The sequence below is a fragment of the Prionailurus viverrinus genome, chromosome B4 (assembly GCF_022837055.1).
Source record: "Prionailurus viverrinus isolate Anna chromosome B4, UM_Priviv_1.0, whole genome shotgun sequence".
Lineage (NCBI taxonomy): Eukaryota > Metazoa > Chordata > Mammalia > Carnivora > Felidae > Prionailurus > Prionailurus viverrinus.
In genome coordinates, this window is record NC_062567.1 from 26,237,465 (window position 1) to 26,258,251 (window position 20,787).

Sequence of the window (20,787 nt, forward strand, 5' to 3'; positions counted from 1 at the left end):
TGAATGCTACAAAAATCACTCCTGTACTGTTACATACAAGACAGCTTTGTGGCTTGGTGAAAGCATCTGTAGGAAAACTGCAAATGAAAGTCCTCAAAGGACACATGGGGTTCCAACAAAATACTGCTTGCAGCATCTTAATGACTCTTTTAAATTTTAAAATCATCCATCTAGTTATTTTAGGTTAATTTCTTTATAAGGATGATTAAGTTTTTCTTAAATTTTGCTGCTGTTTGCTCATTTTCAAAAGTGCTTTTCTTTCTCGACATTTAAATAGATTATTTCTTTTCTAATATTAAGGAAATTGGCCCCAGGTAATAAATTTTCCAAGTATTTTCCTTAAATTTGACTTCTGTTTTTATTTTTTCCATGCAAGAATGTTCTGTTAAATTTATTAATCTTTTTCCTTTATGGTTTTGTCATGTTTAATAAGAGATATAAATTGTATAGTCACAAACCAGGGGGTACACAAATTCTTTTTTATAATTCAATTTGATCTTTGATTTAGGTTCCCTACTGGCTAATTGTATCTTCTTATACTTTAGTATAGTTTGTTGTCATATCTACTGGCCCTTATCTATTGACACAGGGTGCTTCTGTAAGCTCCAGCTGGGAAGTCAGTCACATGTATACTTTTTCTATTCTCAGATTCCCTTAAATGTTGAGAAAAATTTTCTTTGACCTCTGCCCTGCATACTTATACCAAACTCAAGAAGGGAGTGGGGAAGCAAGGCACATTACTCTTAATTGCATTTTGTTCCTAATTTAGAACAGTTAATCTGTTATCACTTGTGGAGGTGAACGTGAGACATATGGTCTTTTCCTTTTTTTGTATAAGGACAGACGATGGCAAGCCACTTTTCCTAATGTCATGCATAAAATCATCTATTCCCTTTAATGATTAAAAATGTGCCAGTATTGGGATGCCTGGGTAGCTCAACATGTGACTCTTGGTGTCAGCTCAGGTCATGATCTCATGGTTTGTGGGATCAAGGCCAGCATCCAGCACCACACTGACAGTAGGAGCCTGTTTGGGATTCTCTCGCCCTCTCCCTCTCTCTGCCACTCCCCTCCACACACACCCCTCTCTCTCTCAAAATAAATAAATAAACTTAAAAAAAAGGTGCCTGTATCCTAGAATAAATTTCCCTTGCACTTGGGAGTATTCCTAAACTTTTTTCCTACTCTATCCAATTGTCCCTTATGCCAGATTTAACGGATTTTAAATAGTGTAGCCTCATACTACATTTCATTATCTAGTAAGGCAACTCCTCCCTCATAATCCCTTTTTCAGAATATTCCTGGCTACCTCATTTATTTTTCTAGATGAACCATAAAGAAAATTACTTTCCAGGTGTGAAAAAGAACCCTTAAAATGTTTTGACTTTTATAGGCAATACAGTATGCTGGTTAAGAACATGGACTTTGGCAACCAAGAGTACTCTGGATCTGAATGTTGGCTCCATGGTTTACTAGCTCTAGGTCTTTAGGACTTGAGACAAGATATTTATCCCAGCATGTTTTATTATCTCTAAGTGTACATTGTGCACTTACCTTATGGAATTGTGGTTAAAATGCATGAAACATACTAACTATTCAACATATGGTAGCAAATATGTATCTTTCATTATTAGAAAAACTAAAGAATGTTCTATATGCTTAACAGTTACCATTTATAGTCTCTGTAGCTTGAACAGTGTCCTGTAGATTTTTCCTTATGGTTTTATCTATTTTCCATAACTATGAAACCGAATTTTTATTTATTAATATTAGAGTGAATACTTCCTGCCCTAAAAACCTTTTTTTTTTTTTTATAAACAAAATACTTCCCACAATTTCCTCCTATCTTTAACAGTCAAGAAAATATTTTCCCAATACATGGCTTACAGGGGTAGTGTCATAATGTGTGCAAAATACTTTTGAATGGTTCAATTATAGATACATTTTATTATAGAGTAAAAAATAATACTGCAAAACTAACAAGTTTGGAATCTAGGTTGTTCAGCTTTTCTCTAAGTTTGAAAATTTTTATTAATAAAAAGTTAGATGAAGAATAGGGTACGAAGGACCCTAAGTGTGTAGAGTATAGAAGACTTATGGTTAAGTTCTAAGTCTTTCAAAGCATTCCTCAACCACTGGGATATAGCTATAACTTTATATATCCCTATTTTCCCTTTCCCCATGTATGTATGAGGACTTTAAGACAGGAAGGGGACCAAACACAGGCCACTGTGGCTGGAGCATGGTGAGTGAGCGAGGAGAATAACAGATGCTGTCTGCTCGGGGGATTAGCACCAAATCATGCACAGTCATTGGTCATGTTAAGGATCTGTCCTTTTACTAAGGGCAATAGTGGCTGAAAGGTTTTAAAAGATCACCTTGGTTGCTAAATAGATAATAAACCATATTCTATAAAATGGAGTATGTGCAGCCTTTAAATGGCTCAGAATAATATTTAATATGGAAAAAAACCAACTTATTAAAAAGTTGTAAAATCTTTTTACATCTTTTAAAAAGATGTAAAAACTGTATGTTCAGGATATTTGTAGTAATTAATCTTTTTAAAAATAAAGATATAATTGAACATAAGCACATTCAGAAAAAAGTCTAAAAGTAGATGAGCATATATATAAAACAAATCTCTGTATTCTTTTATTCCTTTCCATGCTTTACTTTTTCACAGCACTTACCATCCTCTGACATCTACCTGTTTACTATTGTCACCCCTTTCTCCCCACCCTCCTCTGCCACCCCAATCTAAGCAGCATGAAGACAGGGATTTTTGTCTATTCTGGTCACTGTTAAACAGCCACCCTAAAACAAGAGCTGGGCACAAAGCATAGTGCTTAAATATTTGCTGAATACATATGTATATATGTATGTATGTATGTGTATACACATATACACATATGCACACACATGTATGCACGTGCACACACACATAAAGTTTCAAAGTATAGACACCAAAGAGTTAACAGATTATCTCTAAGTGGTACAATTTTGAAATGCTCTTTTGTACTTTGTTTCCTATATTTTCTAAAATGTATCTGTAATACTTTGGGACAAAAAAATATTTGAGTACATTTCACTAAATGATTTTATAAAACACTGTTGATTTCTAAAAGACGTAATTTATTTGGTTCAGTAAAACCTTCCCCATTTAAGTTAGTTTAGTTCAAGAGTAAAATATACTTGTAGCTTTCTAGGTAAAGAAAGTATTTTTAAAACCCAAAACTACATACATCTATTTCTAGGAAACAGAACAAATTACATTACAGTAACATCACATTATAAGTGAAAATGAGATTTTTAATTTGAGTAGGAAGATGTAGAATCGTGAAACCAAGTAACAAATGAATAAATGAGAATGAGTTCTGAATTCAATTCAATAAGTTATTGAATGCCTGGACTAAATACCTAAGACAGATAATCCAATTTTCAATTACAATTTATATAGAAACTTAGATATTCACTGAAGATAAGATCTGTCAATGAAATTTTTGAATACATGTACTTGCAGCAATTAAGTAGGTCAGCTGTGTTCCAATAATTTCAAATAGTCCAGTAAAGAGTATGACAGTTAAAAAAGACAAAATGCTGGATTCTAACCTTAGATTTTTTTTTTGAACTTTAGTACTTCTGAGAGGTCTTAACATACTAATGGAAATTGTGGTTGTTCAAGAACGGGGATGCAGTCCTTCCAAACTTATGACCACAGAATCATTTTTTTTTTCAGAAAATATCTGTTAATAGCTCATGGAGAACTTTCGTAATAGTTTGGGAAATGCTGGTAGAGAACAAAAACTAGAGATACAGAGCAGAACATCTAGGATTAAATTTGTTCATTAACTTAGTCCATATTTATTGAGTGCCAACCATGTGCCTGGCACTGGGAACACAATGTTGTAAATAAAATACACACAGTTCCTAACATTGTAGAGCTTACACTCTACTAGAGAGCAGATACTAATACAATAGTCTTAAAAATAAATTGTACAGTGTGGTAAGTGCTATGAAGAAAAAGTACAATGTGTTATTGTAAACATAAACAGGAAAAGGATTTCAAGTATCATTTTCACTAGTGCAAAGCTAACATCTGCAGTAATGGGACATTTAAGCTAACATATGCAGTAATGGGAGTTACTTAAAAGACTGTTTAAAAAAAAAAAAGGGAATAACTATGTTTGAAGACCACTTATACATTTGACACAGTGGGGAGGTAAAATTTATATTGTATTTATATTAAGCACAGTTGCAATTAAAAATTAATCACCAAAATACCAAGAACAATTATAATTTTCATAAAATAACAGAGGCATAAATTCTCAAGTTTGGTTTTACAAGGAACAAAGTAAATAAAATTAAATGATCTAAAGAATTCTTTAATATTTGATCCCACATAAAACGGAGTTAGGTTAACTATAACTTATGATTAAGCAAATAACTTAAAAAGCTTCTTGTACTGCAAGTAATTATGTTTTCTATACATAGCAATATGAACAATAAAAAAGATCTGAAAAGACTGAACAATAATCTTTAGAAAGTTCAGAGGCACATTGTCATGTGTCCATGAAACTTGCTATCATGACACTAAGCTCCATAAGTATTCACTCATGTTACTTCAGCCCGCCTAGTACACAGAAGAGCATGGGTTTTACAGACAGAATAAGAATACATAAGAATACGTAAGAATCCTAGCTTCCTCACAGACTCCAAGTCCAGCAAGTCACTTTGCTACCTATTTGTATTATTTTGGTTTTTTTTCCCCCTTACCCAACTTTCCCTCTCGTCTCTCACGCAGTTAATGCTTTTTTCTTTTACTCTCCTCTTTGTTATTTTTGCTTATCCCTAGAAAAAGGCTGCCCTTTCGGGTGCTTTTTTTATGGTCTCTTTGTTAAATGCATTGGTAGTTAATGTGAAAGGGTTAACTGGTTCTAAATAGGGCATGTCACTTACATTTGAGAAGTCAGAAAATACCATTTTTATTGATTAAATGAGAGTGACATTAGCTATGTGTAGATAAAAATTATCTGAAGGGACAATATTGCAAAGGTCTCTTAAGCATATGCTCTGTGCTTTTGCTCACATGGATGAATGGCTACCTCTGCTGACATTACCATTCACCATGCCCCCGCTCCTCCATGGAAAATTCCCACTTGTTCTTCTAGGTCTATTTTAAAATTATCTTTCCTCTGCCTTGTCTTAGCACAAATGCTCCCCAGTTTGTGCTTCGATAGTACTACATTCTCTATTTAGAAATTGTGTTGTAATTGTCTATATACTGATCTCTAAAATGTGGACACTATGTTTAATTAACCTTTAATTTTTTTCCTTTAAAAGATGTATTCTCTTGTATTATTTGGGGACTCTAAATTTTTTTTAAGGATGAAGACTAAATACAATTATCTTTGTAACCTGTTCAGCATCTAGTACTATATTTTGCTTTACTGCAGACACTCAATACTTTGTTTTATAATATCTAATAAATATTAGCAAACCGAAAAGAGCTATTTAAGGTCATTTTGTACAAATTCCTAAATAAAGATTAAATTATATTCACTTATTAAGTTTTTGTTTAAGCAAATAATGACCTTAACACTTTGACGTAACAACAATTAGGACCACATTTAGACCCTCTGGGTTAAGAAATTAAAACACGTTATTATAAGCAACAATATATGAAATTCCTTATGGGGAAATAAGTGATTACTAATTTATAAAAAGCCACTTGAGAAATTTAACCCCTGATTATTTACGCATGTAGAGCTAGACTCCACTGCTACTTGAACACAAAGGCTGAGCTGCATTACTTTCTCTTCTATTCTCTGATGACATTTCTAAGAACTAAACATCAGTGCCTATTCAGGAATATGGCTTCAGCAAGGACTGTGTAGTTTTCTACATCCAAACACCCAACTCACGATTGGCTCATTAGAAGAACTTTCTGACTGGTTTCCCTGCTTCCATTTTTTACCATTCTTCATAGAATAGCCAATCTGTTAATATGCAAGGCAAGTCACTCCACTGTTCCATTTAAAATATTCCAGTTATTTCTTACCTCATTCAGAATAAAAGCCAAAGTTCTTAAAACTGCTTACAAGGTCCCAAATGATTTGTATTCCCCCTTTTCTGGCATCATTCACTATTTTCCTCTTCACGCACTTTGCTTTTCCATACTAGATTATCTGCTTTTTTTCAAACTTAAATAGCTTGCCCCCTCACCTTCAAGTCTTTGTTCAAAAGTCATCTTTGCACAAAGATCATTCTTTGCCAGCCTCCCACTATACATCTACCAGAATGGCTAAACTTGAGGCTGACAATACCAAATGATGGTGAGGATGTGGAATAACTAGAACTCTCATACACGGTGTCACTGAGAAAAAGGTATGGAAGATCTTACCAAACATACCCATTCCACATGCCCAGTAATCTCACTCATAGGTTAAATTTACACAAGCCCACAACAAGACGTGAATAAGACTATTCATATGGTTTTATTCATAGTAGTTCCAAAGTGGACACAACCCAGATGTCCATCAATAGGACAGATGAACAAACCACGGTATAGTAATGTAGTGGAATAATACTCAGCAACAAAAAGGAACTACTTATACATGCAACAATATGAGTAAATCCCCAAAACACCGAGGTGAGTAAAAATAGCTTTATAAAACAGAGTCCACATTCTTTGAGTCCATTTATGTGAAATTTTAAAACAGCCAAAATTAATCTATGGTGAAAAAAAAATCAAAACAGTACTTGTTTCTGGGGAGTGGGGGTAAGGATTAATTGGGAAGGGGAATGAAGACACTTTCAGGGATGATGGTAACAATGCTCCCTATCTTGCTGAGGGTTGGGTTATGAAAGTGTATGAGTTGTCAAAATTCAGCTAGCATATACTATTTGTGAATTTCTTTGTATGTGAATTTTACCTCAAAAAAAACAACAGTAAATACTGAACTGTAGTTAATGACATGTATGTTGAAATATTTAGGAAAACATGCACTGATGTCTGCAATTTCCTTTGAAATACATCAAAAAATGGATGGGGAGATGGATGGATAGGAGATAAAGTAGGGTAAAATGTTAACAGTAGAAACTAGCTAGTGGGTATACAGGTCGCCACTGTAAATTCTTGAAACTTCACTGTATATGTTTGAAAATTTTCATAATAAAATGTTGCAAAAAAAATATGAAATCTCTCTCATCTCTTAACTCTAGAACACTTTATCCCACCCTCTTGTTTTCCTCTATAGTACTTAGCTCCTTGCAGACTACTGAATTTACTTATTGTTTTATTTGTTGTCTTATCTCCTTCTCCTTAAAATATAAGATCCATGAAGGTAGGAATTTGTTTTTTGCTTAGCTCTGCCATAGGTCTAGAACTGTGCCTAACACAAATACCGAAGAAATATTTATTGAATAAATGAGCCAGTGAATTGCGCCAATTATTTAAGGTCCACAAACTGTTCTGGTTTGGAACAGACTTCATAAAAAAACTAAGATTAAATTTCATAAAAGCAAAGAAACAAATTAAGGCTTAAACACATTTGGCTTTTGTATTTAAAATACTCATGTGAATAGTTAAAATAGTTGAAGATCTGGATTATTTGGGATGAAAAAGAACAATTCAATTCTTACTATTTTCTACAAGGAATAAATGGTAAAAGAACATAAAACTATTACCCTCTACCCCTTCTCCCACTTAGAGATCAATACTCTGAAATTACTTTATTTCTAGAGTATAAAACAGTAAAATGAGACCTTTGCTAAGGTACATGTAAAATAGTCCAGTGTTGTTTCTTCTCTGCGGTGTGAAATAGTGTCAACTTAGTCCAATTTCTTACAAAATATTCAGGACATAAAGTATTACGTAACATGGTCAAAGGTAGCCCCAGACAAAACTAAGCTCAATTTTGATGCTTGCCTTCTCATTCCTTTTTGTACCCCTTACATCCCTTTAGACTTGGCTTGTGCTGTATTTACTAAGAGCCTGCATGCCCAATGTGCTGACTGCCATGTGAAGGGGAAGGGACTGAAATTAGTTTCTTTCTACTCTCACAGAAGTGATAATCTAAATTTTTTTTTAATGTTTATTTATTATAGAGAGACAGAGAGACACAGAGCATGAGAGGGGGCGGGGGGGAGGGGGTGACACAGAATCTGAAGTAGGCTCCAGGCTCTGAGCTGTCAGCACAGAGCTGACAACGGGGCTCGAACTCAAACTGCGAGATCATGACCTGAGCCAAAGTCGGTCGCCCAACCAACTGAGCCACCCAGGCGTCCCACAGAAGTGACAATCTAATTGGAATGCTTCCCTAAAAATTAAATGTAAAAAGGCTCAAAAAGCTCTTGTTTCTGGTTATAATCTTTATGCTGATGACTTCTAAGCCTCTGACATATCCTGGAGAGCTAGCTAGTCATCTCTCATTATTTAATACCTTTTAACTCACAAAGTCAAATAAAATACAAACGGTGTTTCTCATTTTGGGAGGTTACTACCCTAGATCAACAGTATTGAATAATCAAATTTAAACTTGTCTAAAACTAAACGTGTTTATATAATCTAATACAAACAAAAGCTATGCCAAGATTTAGTCCTTAGCCCTTGTACATATTCACTCTTGCAATTTCATCCATGATCATGGCGTTAACTGCCATTTGTATGCTGAGGACATGATTCGAAACCTTAATTTCTAGCCCAGATTTCTGCTAAACTCTAGGCACATGTATAAAGACCTCTTACTATACGTTCCACAGACATACCTCACAGAACAAGAACATGAACATCCCCACCTGCTGACTCCCCAAATCTGTTCTTGCTCTCGTAATACCTAATTCAGTGAATTGCACCATCATATATCTAGTCACACAAGTCAGGAGACTTGATTTTTCCATCTCTCTCTTGCTTCCTACTTCCCCATTTCCAAATAAGGCCATCAGATCCTATAGATTTCTCATTCATTTTATGTCTAGAAATTATTCAGCTTTTTTTTTTTTTTTTAATCCTATTGTTACAGTTCAGGCAGCAACTAGCCTTCTTACTTCTAGTATCACTATCCTCTAATTCCCTTCTAACGCTACTGCCAGGGGCCTTTCTAAAAGTTAGATCCCATCACTCTGACATTTAACCCTTGGCTGTCTACTGCCTTCATGAGGAAATTCAAACTTCTTGGCATGGCGAACAGGGTCCTTCATGATCTAGCTCTAGCTAATTCTTCCAGTCTAACACTTTATTACTTTTTACCGATTTTCACACTCCAACCACAGGGAACACCTAAAAGAACTTGTTAGTGATACCTATGTGATATTTCCCTGTCTTTAAGTCCATCTAAACCTCTCTCTACTCCTTATAATTCTACTAGGATATCTACCTCTTTCAGAAAGTCTCTTAGAGCTATTACATGACACTTTCATAGTGGTAGAATAGAAAATAGGTACAGGTGATTTTTAAAATGTCTATTTCATAAAAACTCAATTAAAATCTTCATGAAATTGAAAACTAACCAAGTAAGAATTCAGAAAAAAACTTCCTGATAGGGGTTTCACCCTTAAACTACCTGCCTCACACATACCAGAAGGGACAGAGCACAATAGGTAGGGAAGAATATCAAGAATTAGAACAAGCTCAGTAATAAGATATTTTAAAAAAGTCATTCATCTTGGATAAAATATTAATCTTTTTTTTAAAGTAGGCTCACGCCCAGCGTGATGCCCAATGTGGGGCTTGAACTCACGACCTTTGAGACTAAGACCTGAGCTAACAGCTGGACACTCAACTGACTGAGCCACCTAGGTGCCCCAGATAAAATATTAATCTACTCGGAAGAAACAACTTCGTGAAGTCCTTTATAACTTTGGGTATAAAGCCTTAGAATTTATTACTGTGTCTATTAATTCATCTTTCCAGAACTAAAATAGTAATAGCCAACATGTACTGAACATTTATTACATGCCAGGCCTTCGTATATCTTATTTCATTTAAAGCTCATAACAATGTATGTTATATACACACACAGAAAAAGATGTGGCAACTATCATCCCTATTTCATGTATCAGTAAACTTGCCTAAGTTCATTCAATTAGCTGGATTCAAACCCAAATGAACTCTTAACAACTTCATTATATTAATTCCCCAAAAGATGTAGATTCCCCTCAGATTGCTTATTAGATGCAGTTCCTTATTAGATTGCTTATTAGATGCAAGATGTAACTATACAGTGGAGAGACTGGTCCACACCTTGACTAGGTGATCAAAACTAACATTATCAATGAGAGGCAGATAGGTATACGTACCTCCAGATGTGATACCATGAGAATACGACATCCTTTATGTAATATTCTACCTGGGAGTGCAAAACCTGAATCTAATTGAGAAAACATCAAACTCAAAATGGGATCCTCTGTTAAAAATAAAAAAAAATTAAAGAGACTGTAATCTTCAAAAACTATCTGTATCATAAAAGATTAAATACCCACTGAAATATTTAGGAATAAAGGACCATGATGTAGACAATTTAGTCTCATATGGTTTGGAAAAATATATTATGTATGTGCATGTGTTATACAAACACATACAACACATGATAGCATATGAAAAAGCAAACAATAAAGCAAATTGGGCAAAATGTTAACAATTGGTATGTATGGGTGTACTACTCTTTCTTACAACTTTTTTGTAAACTTGAAATTATTTCCCAATAATAGCTTAAAAAAAAAAAAGAGTAAAAAGAAAGAGAAAAACAAGATTCCTCGAAATCCAGAGGAAGAGGTACAAGTACTTCTTCCAGAATTACTGCCAAGTAACTGCACTATCTCTGATCACATGTCAGTGAAAGTTTTCTGGCTCTTTAATTTCTTTACCTAAACTAGATATTATCAGAATACTGTCTTCTGAATAGTTCTAGAGACAGCATTAAGTGTTATGTGAAGAGTTGTGTGATTCATTTTGAGAAATGCATGGACAGGGATAAATAATGTTGAACAGTTTCTGTACAGATGAATCTTCACAGGTTTTACATATACTAAAATGCACTATGATTTTCCAAATGAGTAATACAGAAGTCAATATATCCTAATTATTACTGACCATTTAGTGTAATTCATCTAAATGTTTGGTGGGACCAAACCTTTAATTTTCAGTATTAAAAAGTATGGTAAGCATTATCATATTAAAAAGTATGGTAAGCATTAAAGTTATATGTAAACTGTGGCATATAAAAACCATTCTCTTCTACAATAAGAAAGTCTATCAATTTCGGGAAACATAACCTTATGACTTCACTGTTAACTCATACTGAGGTATTTTTCACTGTTTTTAAAAAGGGGGGGGCTGTTTTTAGACAATGAAATCTCTGACAATAGAACTCCCTTTTATGGACAGTAGTACAGACTAGCAGTTGGCAAACTATAGCCTGGGGGGGGGGGGGGCGCAAATCTGGCTCACCATCTGTTTTTGTAAACAGTTTTAGTAGAACATAGCCATACTCATTCATTTACATATTGCCCATGCTGCTTGTGCCCTACAATAGCAGAGCTGAGTAGTTGTGACAGACTGTAAGAATTGCAAAGCCTAAAATATTTACTATCTGACTCTTATAAAATTTGGAGACTCTTAATATTGGTATAGTTATTTACACTGTTTTACTTTTGAAGATTTAGCAGTCTGGTTGTGGTAAGGTGGATCACTGACAGACACGAAAGCATGCCCTATTTACATGGTGAAAATGACAGTAAGAAGGAGGAAGTTAAGTTTATTAAGTAAAATTTTATCTCTATGTTTAGACCCTATATTAGATATTTAACCTTCATTCTTAAAATGTAGTACTATACCTATTTTACAGGGAAAGTGAAACTCAGTAAGATTAAGTCACTTGCCCGAAGTGGTGGAAGAAGGATTTGGATTAAGGTCTGACTCCAGAACCCCATGGTCTTTCTACTGTGCCTTAATTCCTCCTTCTTGTCTTCTTCTGCCTTCCCCATGTACGGTTGCGTTCTGGCTGGTACTCAGGGAAGGACTCAGAATACTAAGAGAGAAGCAGAAAGGACTTTAAACAGATGAAGAGATGAACAACAGCATCATGGCTACAAGGATCAGTGGAAAGCTACAACCAGATAAGGAAATAACAGCAATTCCCCAACTCCTCTTACAGGATTCTCTTTGAGGTGTTTTACTAAATTAATGCTCAAAAAGCTTAACTGCTGGTAGTACCCAGGCACCATGGATATGAAGGATGGAGCAGAGCAAGATTAAGTCCTAGGAGAACCAAGACCAGGTACGTATGTTTCCTGTGTAACTACTCTTAATCATCTACCATCCCTACATACATACAGGTCCACAGTAAAGTATAAAGTATGTTTTCTTTTAATAAGCATTGTTTTACCTTGCTAAATAGACAATAGAAATACATTAAAATTTATACTTATTTTACACTAAAAATTTTACTATACTGGACACTTTATTATATCTCTGATACCACATTTACCAAATGTGGAAACAAAGTAATTTCTTTACAGAAATAAATAGTAATATGAGATTTCCTCCAAAAAGAGAATAAGCTTTGAATTAACAGCTAATTGGGAAGGAGTTCATTTTGGCTTTAAAGTATTTTATTTAGGTATTATTATATAATCTACCATAAAAGAAGTCAAGAGGATAATAAGTGATTTACCACCCTAGAGAGATAAGGATCTAAGAAGGATGAAACAGACCCGTTAGAAACTTGTTCTTCCATCAAAAATAACAGATTTATCTCTTGTATTTTTCTGCAAGTCAATGTAGCAAGACTTAGCTGCTGTTATATTGTTCTTATTAATATTTTGTTTTACCTATCAAAAGTATAAACTTTCAGGGTTTGTATGAATGCTAATAAGTTTTGTGCATGTTTAAGGTAACTGTGGAAAACACTATAACGTGGCTAGTATACAAAGAAAGTATAGGAAGTTCATACACTAATCTCACAAATTTTCTTTTCTTAACTAATACCAAGTCCCTTGGTTTCACCAAAACTATTAAACTCCCAGTGTGATAATTTCTGAAAGCTGTGTCTTGTAGTAGCTAAAAAATAAAAGGTGCTCTGATAGTCTCAAAACTTTCTTTTTAAATTATATGTCTGTTTCCTTTACTTACTCAAACTCACTTCCCCTTTATTTAAACACAGTGGTGGATGAAAATAAGTTATTTTTAATCCCAAATTATTTTAATTTAATGTTATTTTGTGTCATAAATTATCTTCTTATAAATTACAAAATATATTGTATGGAAATAAAATTTGATTTTAATATTAATTTTTTATTAGAATACCCTTTATCAAATAGGAAAACATTTACAAGGTATACTATTTAAAAGCACACACTTTGATGTCAGAAACCTGGATTGGAATTCCAATTGTGTCACTTAAACTAACTGTGACTTAACTTCTTTAACCCTAAATTTTCTTTTTAGTAAAATGAGGTAACTGCCATTATAAAGATAAAATGAGGTAAGAAATGCAGGTAACCTTTTAGCATAGCACCTAGCACATACTTACTAGCTTCTAATAATATAAATAATGATACCAACTTAACCTTTTTTTCCTTATCATTAAAGGGCAGAAAATGCTACCTAATTTATAAAAACTGCATTGAGGATTAAGTGAAATTGTGTCTATAAAACTGGTGTATTATTGTAACAGCAAATTTCAATAAATGGCTACGTTATTAATAGACATTGTTTTACTGTAGCTATATGTGAATCAATAAGTTGATAAGACTAAGTTCAAATTCACCTGTGTTTTCTTAAATGATGTCCTTTCTCCTAACTAATCCTATAAATAAGGACATTTTAAACCTCTTATTTTTTATTGGCAGTCTGTCATTGTTAAAAACAATCCTAACCTCCGAAGACTGTCAAATCTCACTCACTGTAAACTTCAAGAACTTTACATGACAAACTCAGGCACATTACTATAGTAACTCCACTCACTTTTTCAGCTTTTACAAAAGAACGAGAACTCTATACACTCTAAAGTACAACAGAAAAAAAAAAAAAACCCTGCACTGCAGTCATAAGGAAGCCCTGTTCTCTCAGCTTTCCTGATCAAGTTAAATTCATGGCAGTAATTCACTTCAAAGATTATTTTCACCACACATCTTATCCTACAATGGATATGAGATAACTCACTGGAACATTTTAAAACTAATTTATGCTACCTGAAATAAATTTGGTTTCCTCTTTCCTATGAAGAGAAAAATGCGTAACTTTTATTTGGGAAGGGCAAATGGTTGCAAAACTTGAACAACATACCTACAGCAGTTTTAGATTTAATCTTCACATTTGAATTATTCTCTATTTAGTTGGTATTTATATTCATAAGAGAAGGGAAATTATATTCTTTCTTGCAAAGGTCTTTAGGCTTATATAAACATTACATGAATTCTCTTATTTCATAGCAGAAAGAGATGAAATAACTAAATAAAGCTTCGAGATAATATTTAAGACAAGTTTCCTACAAAAGCATTAAATCATGCTTGTAAGTTTTATCTTAGAAGCTGCATTAAATTTGGTCAGAATAAAACTCTGACTCTTCTATACCTAAACAAAAGTAATATACTTTCATGATCCCATTTTAAAGAAGGAAACTATGGCAGACACTGCCAATTTTTTTTAACCCCATAAAGGCAAATTTTCCAGTAATAAATGCCACCAAAGGGCTGATGTTAAACATCTGTACTTAATTAGAAATTTACACTTATCTCAATCTGATGATGCCAACCAAAGTATACCTTCTAGTAAGTGAGATATTTATATTATAATCTCACCAAACCATGGTAAGAATGCAAAACTTATGATTTAAATGGACTAAAGGAGGACAGGTTAAAAACCTTAGGTTCAGAACATAGCTTACTGAAGGTATACCTTTTACGTCTTCACAAATGTCTTCAAATACCCTCCTTTCTTCATCCTCTTTTCCCAACACACAAAGAGAAATACGGAAAGTGTAATGGATAGCCCTTAGTTCTGTTCATCAAATTATTCCTGGCTGCCTCCCAGGCACACAGTAATATTGTGCTTTCTGGCTCTCCTGTGGCTCATGGGACTAGGTGCCTAATTCTGGCCAATGAGTTGTGAATCAAAGTGACTTACTGCATCTAGGCCAGAGTATTTTGCTGCTGGTGAAACACTCGAAATCTCCTTCTATCTGTCACCATACTTGAGATGTTGACTGCTGCATCTGCCTAGTTCCCCACCTGATCCATGAAAAAATGTTACATAAAACAAGAAATAAACTTTTGAAGTTGCTTATCACATCAGAACCTAGTTGATCCTGATATAAATTGGTTCCAGAAGTGGGATACTGTTGTAACACAAAGACTAAAATATATTCCATTAGTTTGGGGGCCAAGCAGGAAGGACACTTCTCAGAGGATGGAAGGATGATAATCCGTATTAGGGAGTACAAATTATTTGAAATAAAAGGCAATTATAGTTTGAAAAGCAAATAATGTACTTAATAAAGCTGTAGTTTTAGGAGAAGAGGTTAAAAAAACAACACCAAAACGGTGTTCTGGTTGCTCTGTGTTCAGTATTGTAAGTAACAAATTTAAAAAACGGATTAGTTTGTAAAACAAGAATGACAGGGACTTGTAGTATTTGAAGAATGTTTCTCAATCTGAGTCATAAGTAAAAATTAAGAAGGCTATTGACTAACAAAGGAAGAGCAGCAGACCTTGAGGGTAAGTTTCAGATCAGAGTAAAACACTTGAATTGATTAGAGTCTCAAAAGCAGAGACCCAATTAAAACTGTTAATGCTTTCAGTTGAACAAAACAGCTCTGAGGAAAAAGAAAGGACATTAAGGGTGTAGCTTTTCCAGCAAAAGTTAATAGGTTTATGCTACTAGCAATTAGGAGACTGGCATCTGATAAAGAACTATGAATACAGGCTACTAGCATACTGAGCTTAAATGAAAACACATTAGAAGCCTACTACAAAGTTGTGCTGCCAATTAACAAAAATCAAAAGCCCATATTAAAATCTGATTGATTTAGAAGTATACTTGCATTACCTCCCCTGATATTTTCTAATACCTACTTCAGATGAGGCTAGGGAAGATGATGGAGAATTAAAGAATACCAAGAGCCACAACAAACAATGGACTGGGGAGACCTTCCAGAAGAGCAGATTTAGTACCCGCATAAGAATATTCCCCATATCCAGAGGAAAGGGACCCTTTTAAAAGTCAGCCTGGTGAGATTTTTGAGTTGCTTTGGATTAGGGAGTGCTATGTTTTCCTCTCATTATCCAAATGGGAGTGTTTATTGTGGTTATCATACCCCTGTTATTCTGATGTATACTGGGTATATTTACAGCGGGGGGGAGGGGGGGAGTTTGGGGGGGTGGGGGTGGTGGTAGCAGGCAGTGACGGAGATAGTATTTTCATTCACACGTTTCCAGATCAAGAAAAAAAACACATCCAAACTGGATGCAGAGAATTATGTACATCACCTGGAAATCCTAAGACTTCAAGCTTGACGCAGTTTAGCTAGGACTTTTGGGTGGGTTCACTGGGAGAGGAAAAGAGTGTATTTTGCTTTAAAGACAGTGATTCAAATCTTTGGTTGATGAGAAGGGTAGATCTGTCATTAGTGTTGTTTGCCGGATATTTTTTTCTTTGCCTTCTGGTCATATGGTAGGGCTGTATGTACTGGTCCTTTTATAGTTAGGTGGAACCATGTGGCTCCTTCTGGCCAATGAGCTGTGAGCCTATGTGACATGTAATTTCCAGCCAGAGCATTAAGATCCAAGATAAGAGATCTTCCAGAGCTCTTTCCTCTATCACAGCGTCCAGCCAAATTGAGGATGGAGGCTGCTCTTTCAGCTGAATCCCAGAGTTGGAGTCATGTGGAACAGAACCTCCAAATCAACCTAATGGACAATGAAGCTAGAAATCAATCTTTGTCCCATCTGATGAAGGGAAACCATTACCACCACTGAACATCTGAGTCAGAGGCAAGCTTACATATCAACTAGTTCCTTCTACAAATGACAAAAGTGAGGTCTAGTAGTTAAGTGACGTGTCTAATCACATGTAACCACATGGTAAAAAAATTTGATGGAAATACCACTATTGTCCTGTAACTCTAAATTATAATGGGATTTATGCTCTTAATCTTTAAACACAACTCGGTATACACTGAACTAGAGACATAGGAATAAATTAACAGGCCAATAATGTACCCATTTATTCAACAAATAAGAAATTAAGCTCAAATGCCAAAGGTACTTGGACCCAAGAATCACATGGTAAAGACTAAGCAAATAATCAAATAAATGAGATGGAAGTTTGTAACAGTAATTGCTAAAAAGTTATGTTATGGGAGAATGTAACAGACCTATCCTAACGGATAGATACCGAAGGAGGTGACCTGGAGCTGAGATCTGAGATTACTAAACCAACCTGTAGAGAAATAATGTATCAGCACATGGCAATAAATGATCCTCCTGTGGATGGAGGGACCTCAAAGGATTTGGAGGAACTAAACGAAGGTAGGGGCCAGGTTACATAAGGCCTAATATATAAGCCACTTTAAGAGCAATGGGAGCTCTAAAGAGGTTTTTAGCAGGAAGCGACACAATGAGATTTCACAGTATTCAATGGACCACTGGTTTTGCTAATACCGGGGAAGGCAGTAATTGCAGTCTTGGGAAGACTTCTTAGGAAAATACTTAAGTCTAGGCAAGAGTATGATAGCTTTGAATTAGGGAAGTGGCAATGGAGACAACATCTGAATTATTTAGGAATTTTTATTCAGGGTATTTTAAGTTCTTGCTACCCTACCTGAACTTTCCTCTTGATTCTCTAATTTCTCCACTGTAATTCATAATAAATCTGAATGCATTAAACTGAAAGGACAGCATAACACCAAGATGTTATGGGTAGCATAACATATTTATATCAAAAGGATGCCTTTCCAACAGCTCCCCCCCACCCCCATACTTGTAGAAGATACACAGCTATTAGGAATGAGTGGTCATCTTATTTCATGCCACTTTATACAGTAAACATTAGATTATATTCCATTATTTCCCAACTGATAAGGCTTTCTAGATCCAAATCTTAGAAATTACAGATGGTTTTTATTCACACTTAAGATTTATTCCAGGAAGGATTTAAGGTAGCTGGGCAGAAATAAAGGGGCATTACAGTAATTTAATTGGTTTCTTGCCAGTGATACAAATTATTAGGAATCCTTGAGAAATAAGAGTTCTACATATGAACAAGAACTAAGGTTCAACTGAGAAATTTTATACGAAAATATCCAATCCTAAAAAATACAAAGACCAGGGGGAAACGTTAATCCTCTCAAACATTTCTTTACTCTATCCCATCTTCAAAAAAAAAAAAAAAACACAAAAAAAAAACAAACAAAAAACCAAGAAGATGTTTCATTATTACAAAAGTTAGAAATTTCTCAAGTGTATTTTACTAAATCACAACACAAAAGTTCAGACAAAAAAATAAACAGAATTCAATAAATGTTTTTAGATAGTGCATGGAAAAACTCAAAAACAAAATAATGTATTTTTGTGGAGTGGATTCTATATTTACTGATATGCAAAATGAACAAAACAAAACAAACTGTTCTTATTTTATTGGTACTGCACTGCAAAGGAAAAATTAACCAAGGGAAAAGCATTCATACAGAATTCTCATAAACAGTGTCAAGATGTCACTATGGTAGAGGAAAAGGAAACTTGCAAATAAAGTGGTATTTGCAACCAAAATCTTGGTTTTCAAAAACTCTTTCACATCAGAGAAAAGGTATTTTAATATAAACACTTTAGAGTAAAATAACTGATTTTGATCTTGCATGATTTTTACTTTATTTACCTCAAATGGAGCAAAAAAGATGACTTTTCAGGACTTGACGTTAGAAGTTGGTTTGCGAGGTTTTATTAGACTTTTTTTTTTTAAGCAGGCTTCACACCCAGTCCAGAGAGCCCAGCGTAGGGCTTGAATTCATGACCCTGAGATCAAGAGTCCAGTGCTTAACTGACTGAGCCACCCAGGCTCCCCTTATTATATTCCGAGTGATAAACTACCCAAAGTAAAAATAGGTATTCCTGATCGTTACAACAGGGACTAAAAAAGACTGCCTCAGATTACAGTTTATTTATCATATGAATTATGAACCCTTTGAAGGAAAAGACATGTCTACAGACCCCATAATATTTATCATTACACTTTGTAAGTATAAGCTTACTCATATTTGATAAATCTACACAATATAAAATAAGTACTTTTAGCACAGTGTTTCACAAAATGTATTTTTAGAAAGGTCATGACATTTTTTTCTGGCTTAAAATTTTGGCATAATCATTAGAATGTCTCATGTTCTTCCTAATCTTACAAAAACACATAAAAATTATAGCTTAAATCCTACTTTATTAGTTTCACTCCAAAAGCTCACAGGCATTTAAAACAGGTATCTGATTACCATTTTAGATAACAAAAAAATCATGAAGTACCTAGATTTTCTCAGAATTATTTAATCATTAATTAAAGAAACATTGATGCCAGAACAATATTAAGTGGTTAAGATATAACACTATTTCTGCTTTCAAAGGGCTTTTAGATACTAGGAAATAATCACATAAACGAGTTTATTTTCTACAAGTTCAGGTTATATATGACAGGGCTTGGGAAGGTATGTCAATAAAGGCTTCATAAAAGTTGACAGCAAACCGGAGTTTGTTGAGTGACCCTGTGGAAAGAAAGAAAAGGCTTTTGGGGTAAAAGGGGATAGTGTAAGGAAAGGCAGAGGTGAGCAATTAAAAGAATATTAAGTGCAATAAGTAGCTCAGTGTATTGAGCAGAGGGCTTGCGGTAGCATACAGCATGAATGATGGTGTCTCAATCACCTCCAAGATTAAGTTACAAAAGACTGCAGCTTCTGTCTTAGGCACTCTCTTAGTTGAGCACACTCTTTCTATTGGATCATTTGCTTGGGGAAAGCCAGCTGTCTGGTTGTGAGGAGGACAAATAGGTAGTAAATGAAGAGTCCCGTGTGATGAGGAACAGAAACCTCTAGCCAACATAACTGAGCCTGGAAGCACATTTTCCAGTTGAGGTGACTGCAACCCTGAACAGCTTTCTGCAGATACGGAGCCACAATCACCCAGTAAACCAACTCCCAGATTCCTGATCCTGAGAAAAGGTAGGTCAGATTGTTTTAAGCTGCTAGGGTTTGGATAAGTAGTGATGCAACAAGGGATAACTAACACATATATTGGTACCAAGAGTCCTCATGGTTTAACAAAAACCTAAAATGCTGGAATGGCTTTGGAACTAGACCATGGCCTCTAAGGACAGTATTAGTGAAGAAACTGTTAATAAAAGCTTCATGGCATTTTATAAGGCTGCAATGAGGGCAGAAAAGTGAGGTAGATGTTACAGGAAGGGTATCCCTGTTAGGAAGGGTACAGAAAGTTCAAGAACACTGTTACCTTTAGTTATGTGAAAAGTAGAAAATGTTACCTAATAACCTGGGTGATTTAGCTAAGGAGATTTTTAAACCAGAGAGCTGAAAAGTGGTGCCTTGTTTTTTGGCTTTATATGGTAAAAAAAAAAAAAAAAAAGACAAAGACAAAAACAAAAACAAACTAAATGAAGAACTGTTAAAGAAGAGCTGGGACCTGAGTGAGGGTTTTGAAAATGTGCAATTTCTCCAGGATGCAAACAACACTAAAATTTAGAAATGGTCTCTGAGCCAATATCAAATCCAGGGCACCAATGGAAAAAACGTG

General features: G+C 34.7%; 1 protein-coding gene across 6 annotated transcripts in view; it reads right to left on the reverse strand.

Annotated features, from left to right (window-relative positions):
• Positions 1–20,787, reverse strand: part of EPC1 (enhancer of polycomb homolog 1) — a 101,033-nt gene that overhangs the window by 40,423 nt on the left and 39,823 nt on the right. Inside the window, exon 1 of one of the 6 annotated variants that reach the window (XM_047866080.1) lies at positions 11,878–12,026. The exons of the other annotated variants lie outside the window; for them this stretch is intronic. Within the exon in view, the coding sequence (XP_047722036.1) occupies positions 11,878–11,982 (105 nt within the window). The 5' untranslated portion in view covers positions 11,983–12,026. Of the gene's footprint in view, positions 1–11,877; positions 12,027–20,787 lie in introns of those variants that run through there. 6 annotated transcript variants of the gene reach the window in all.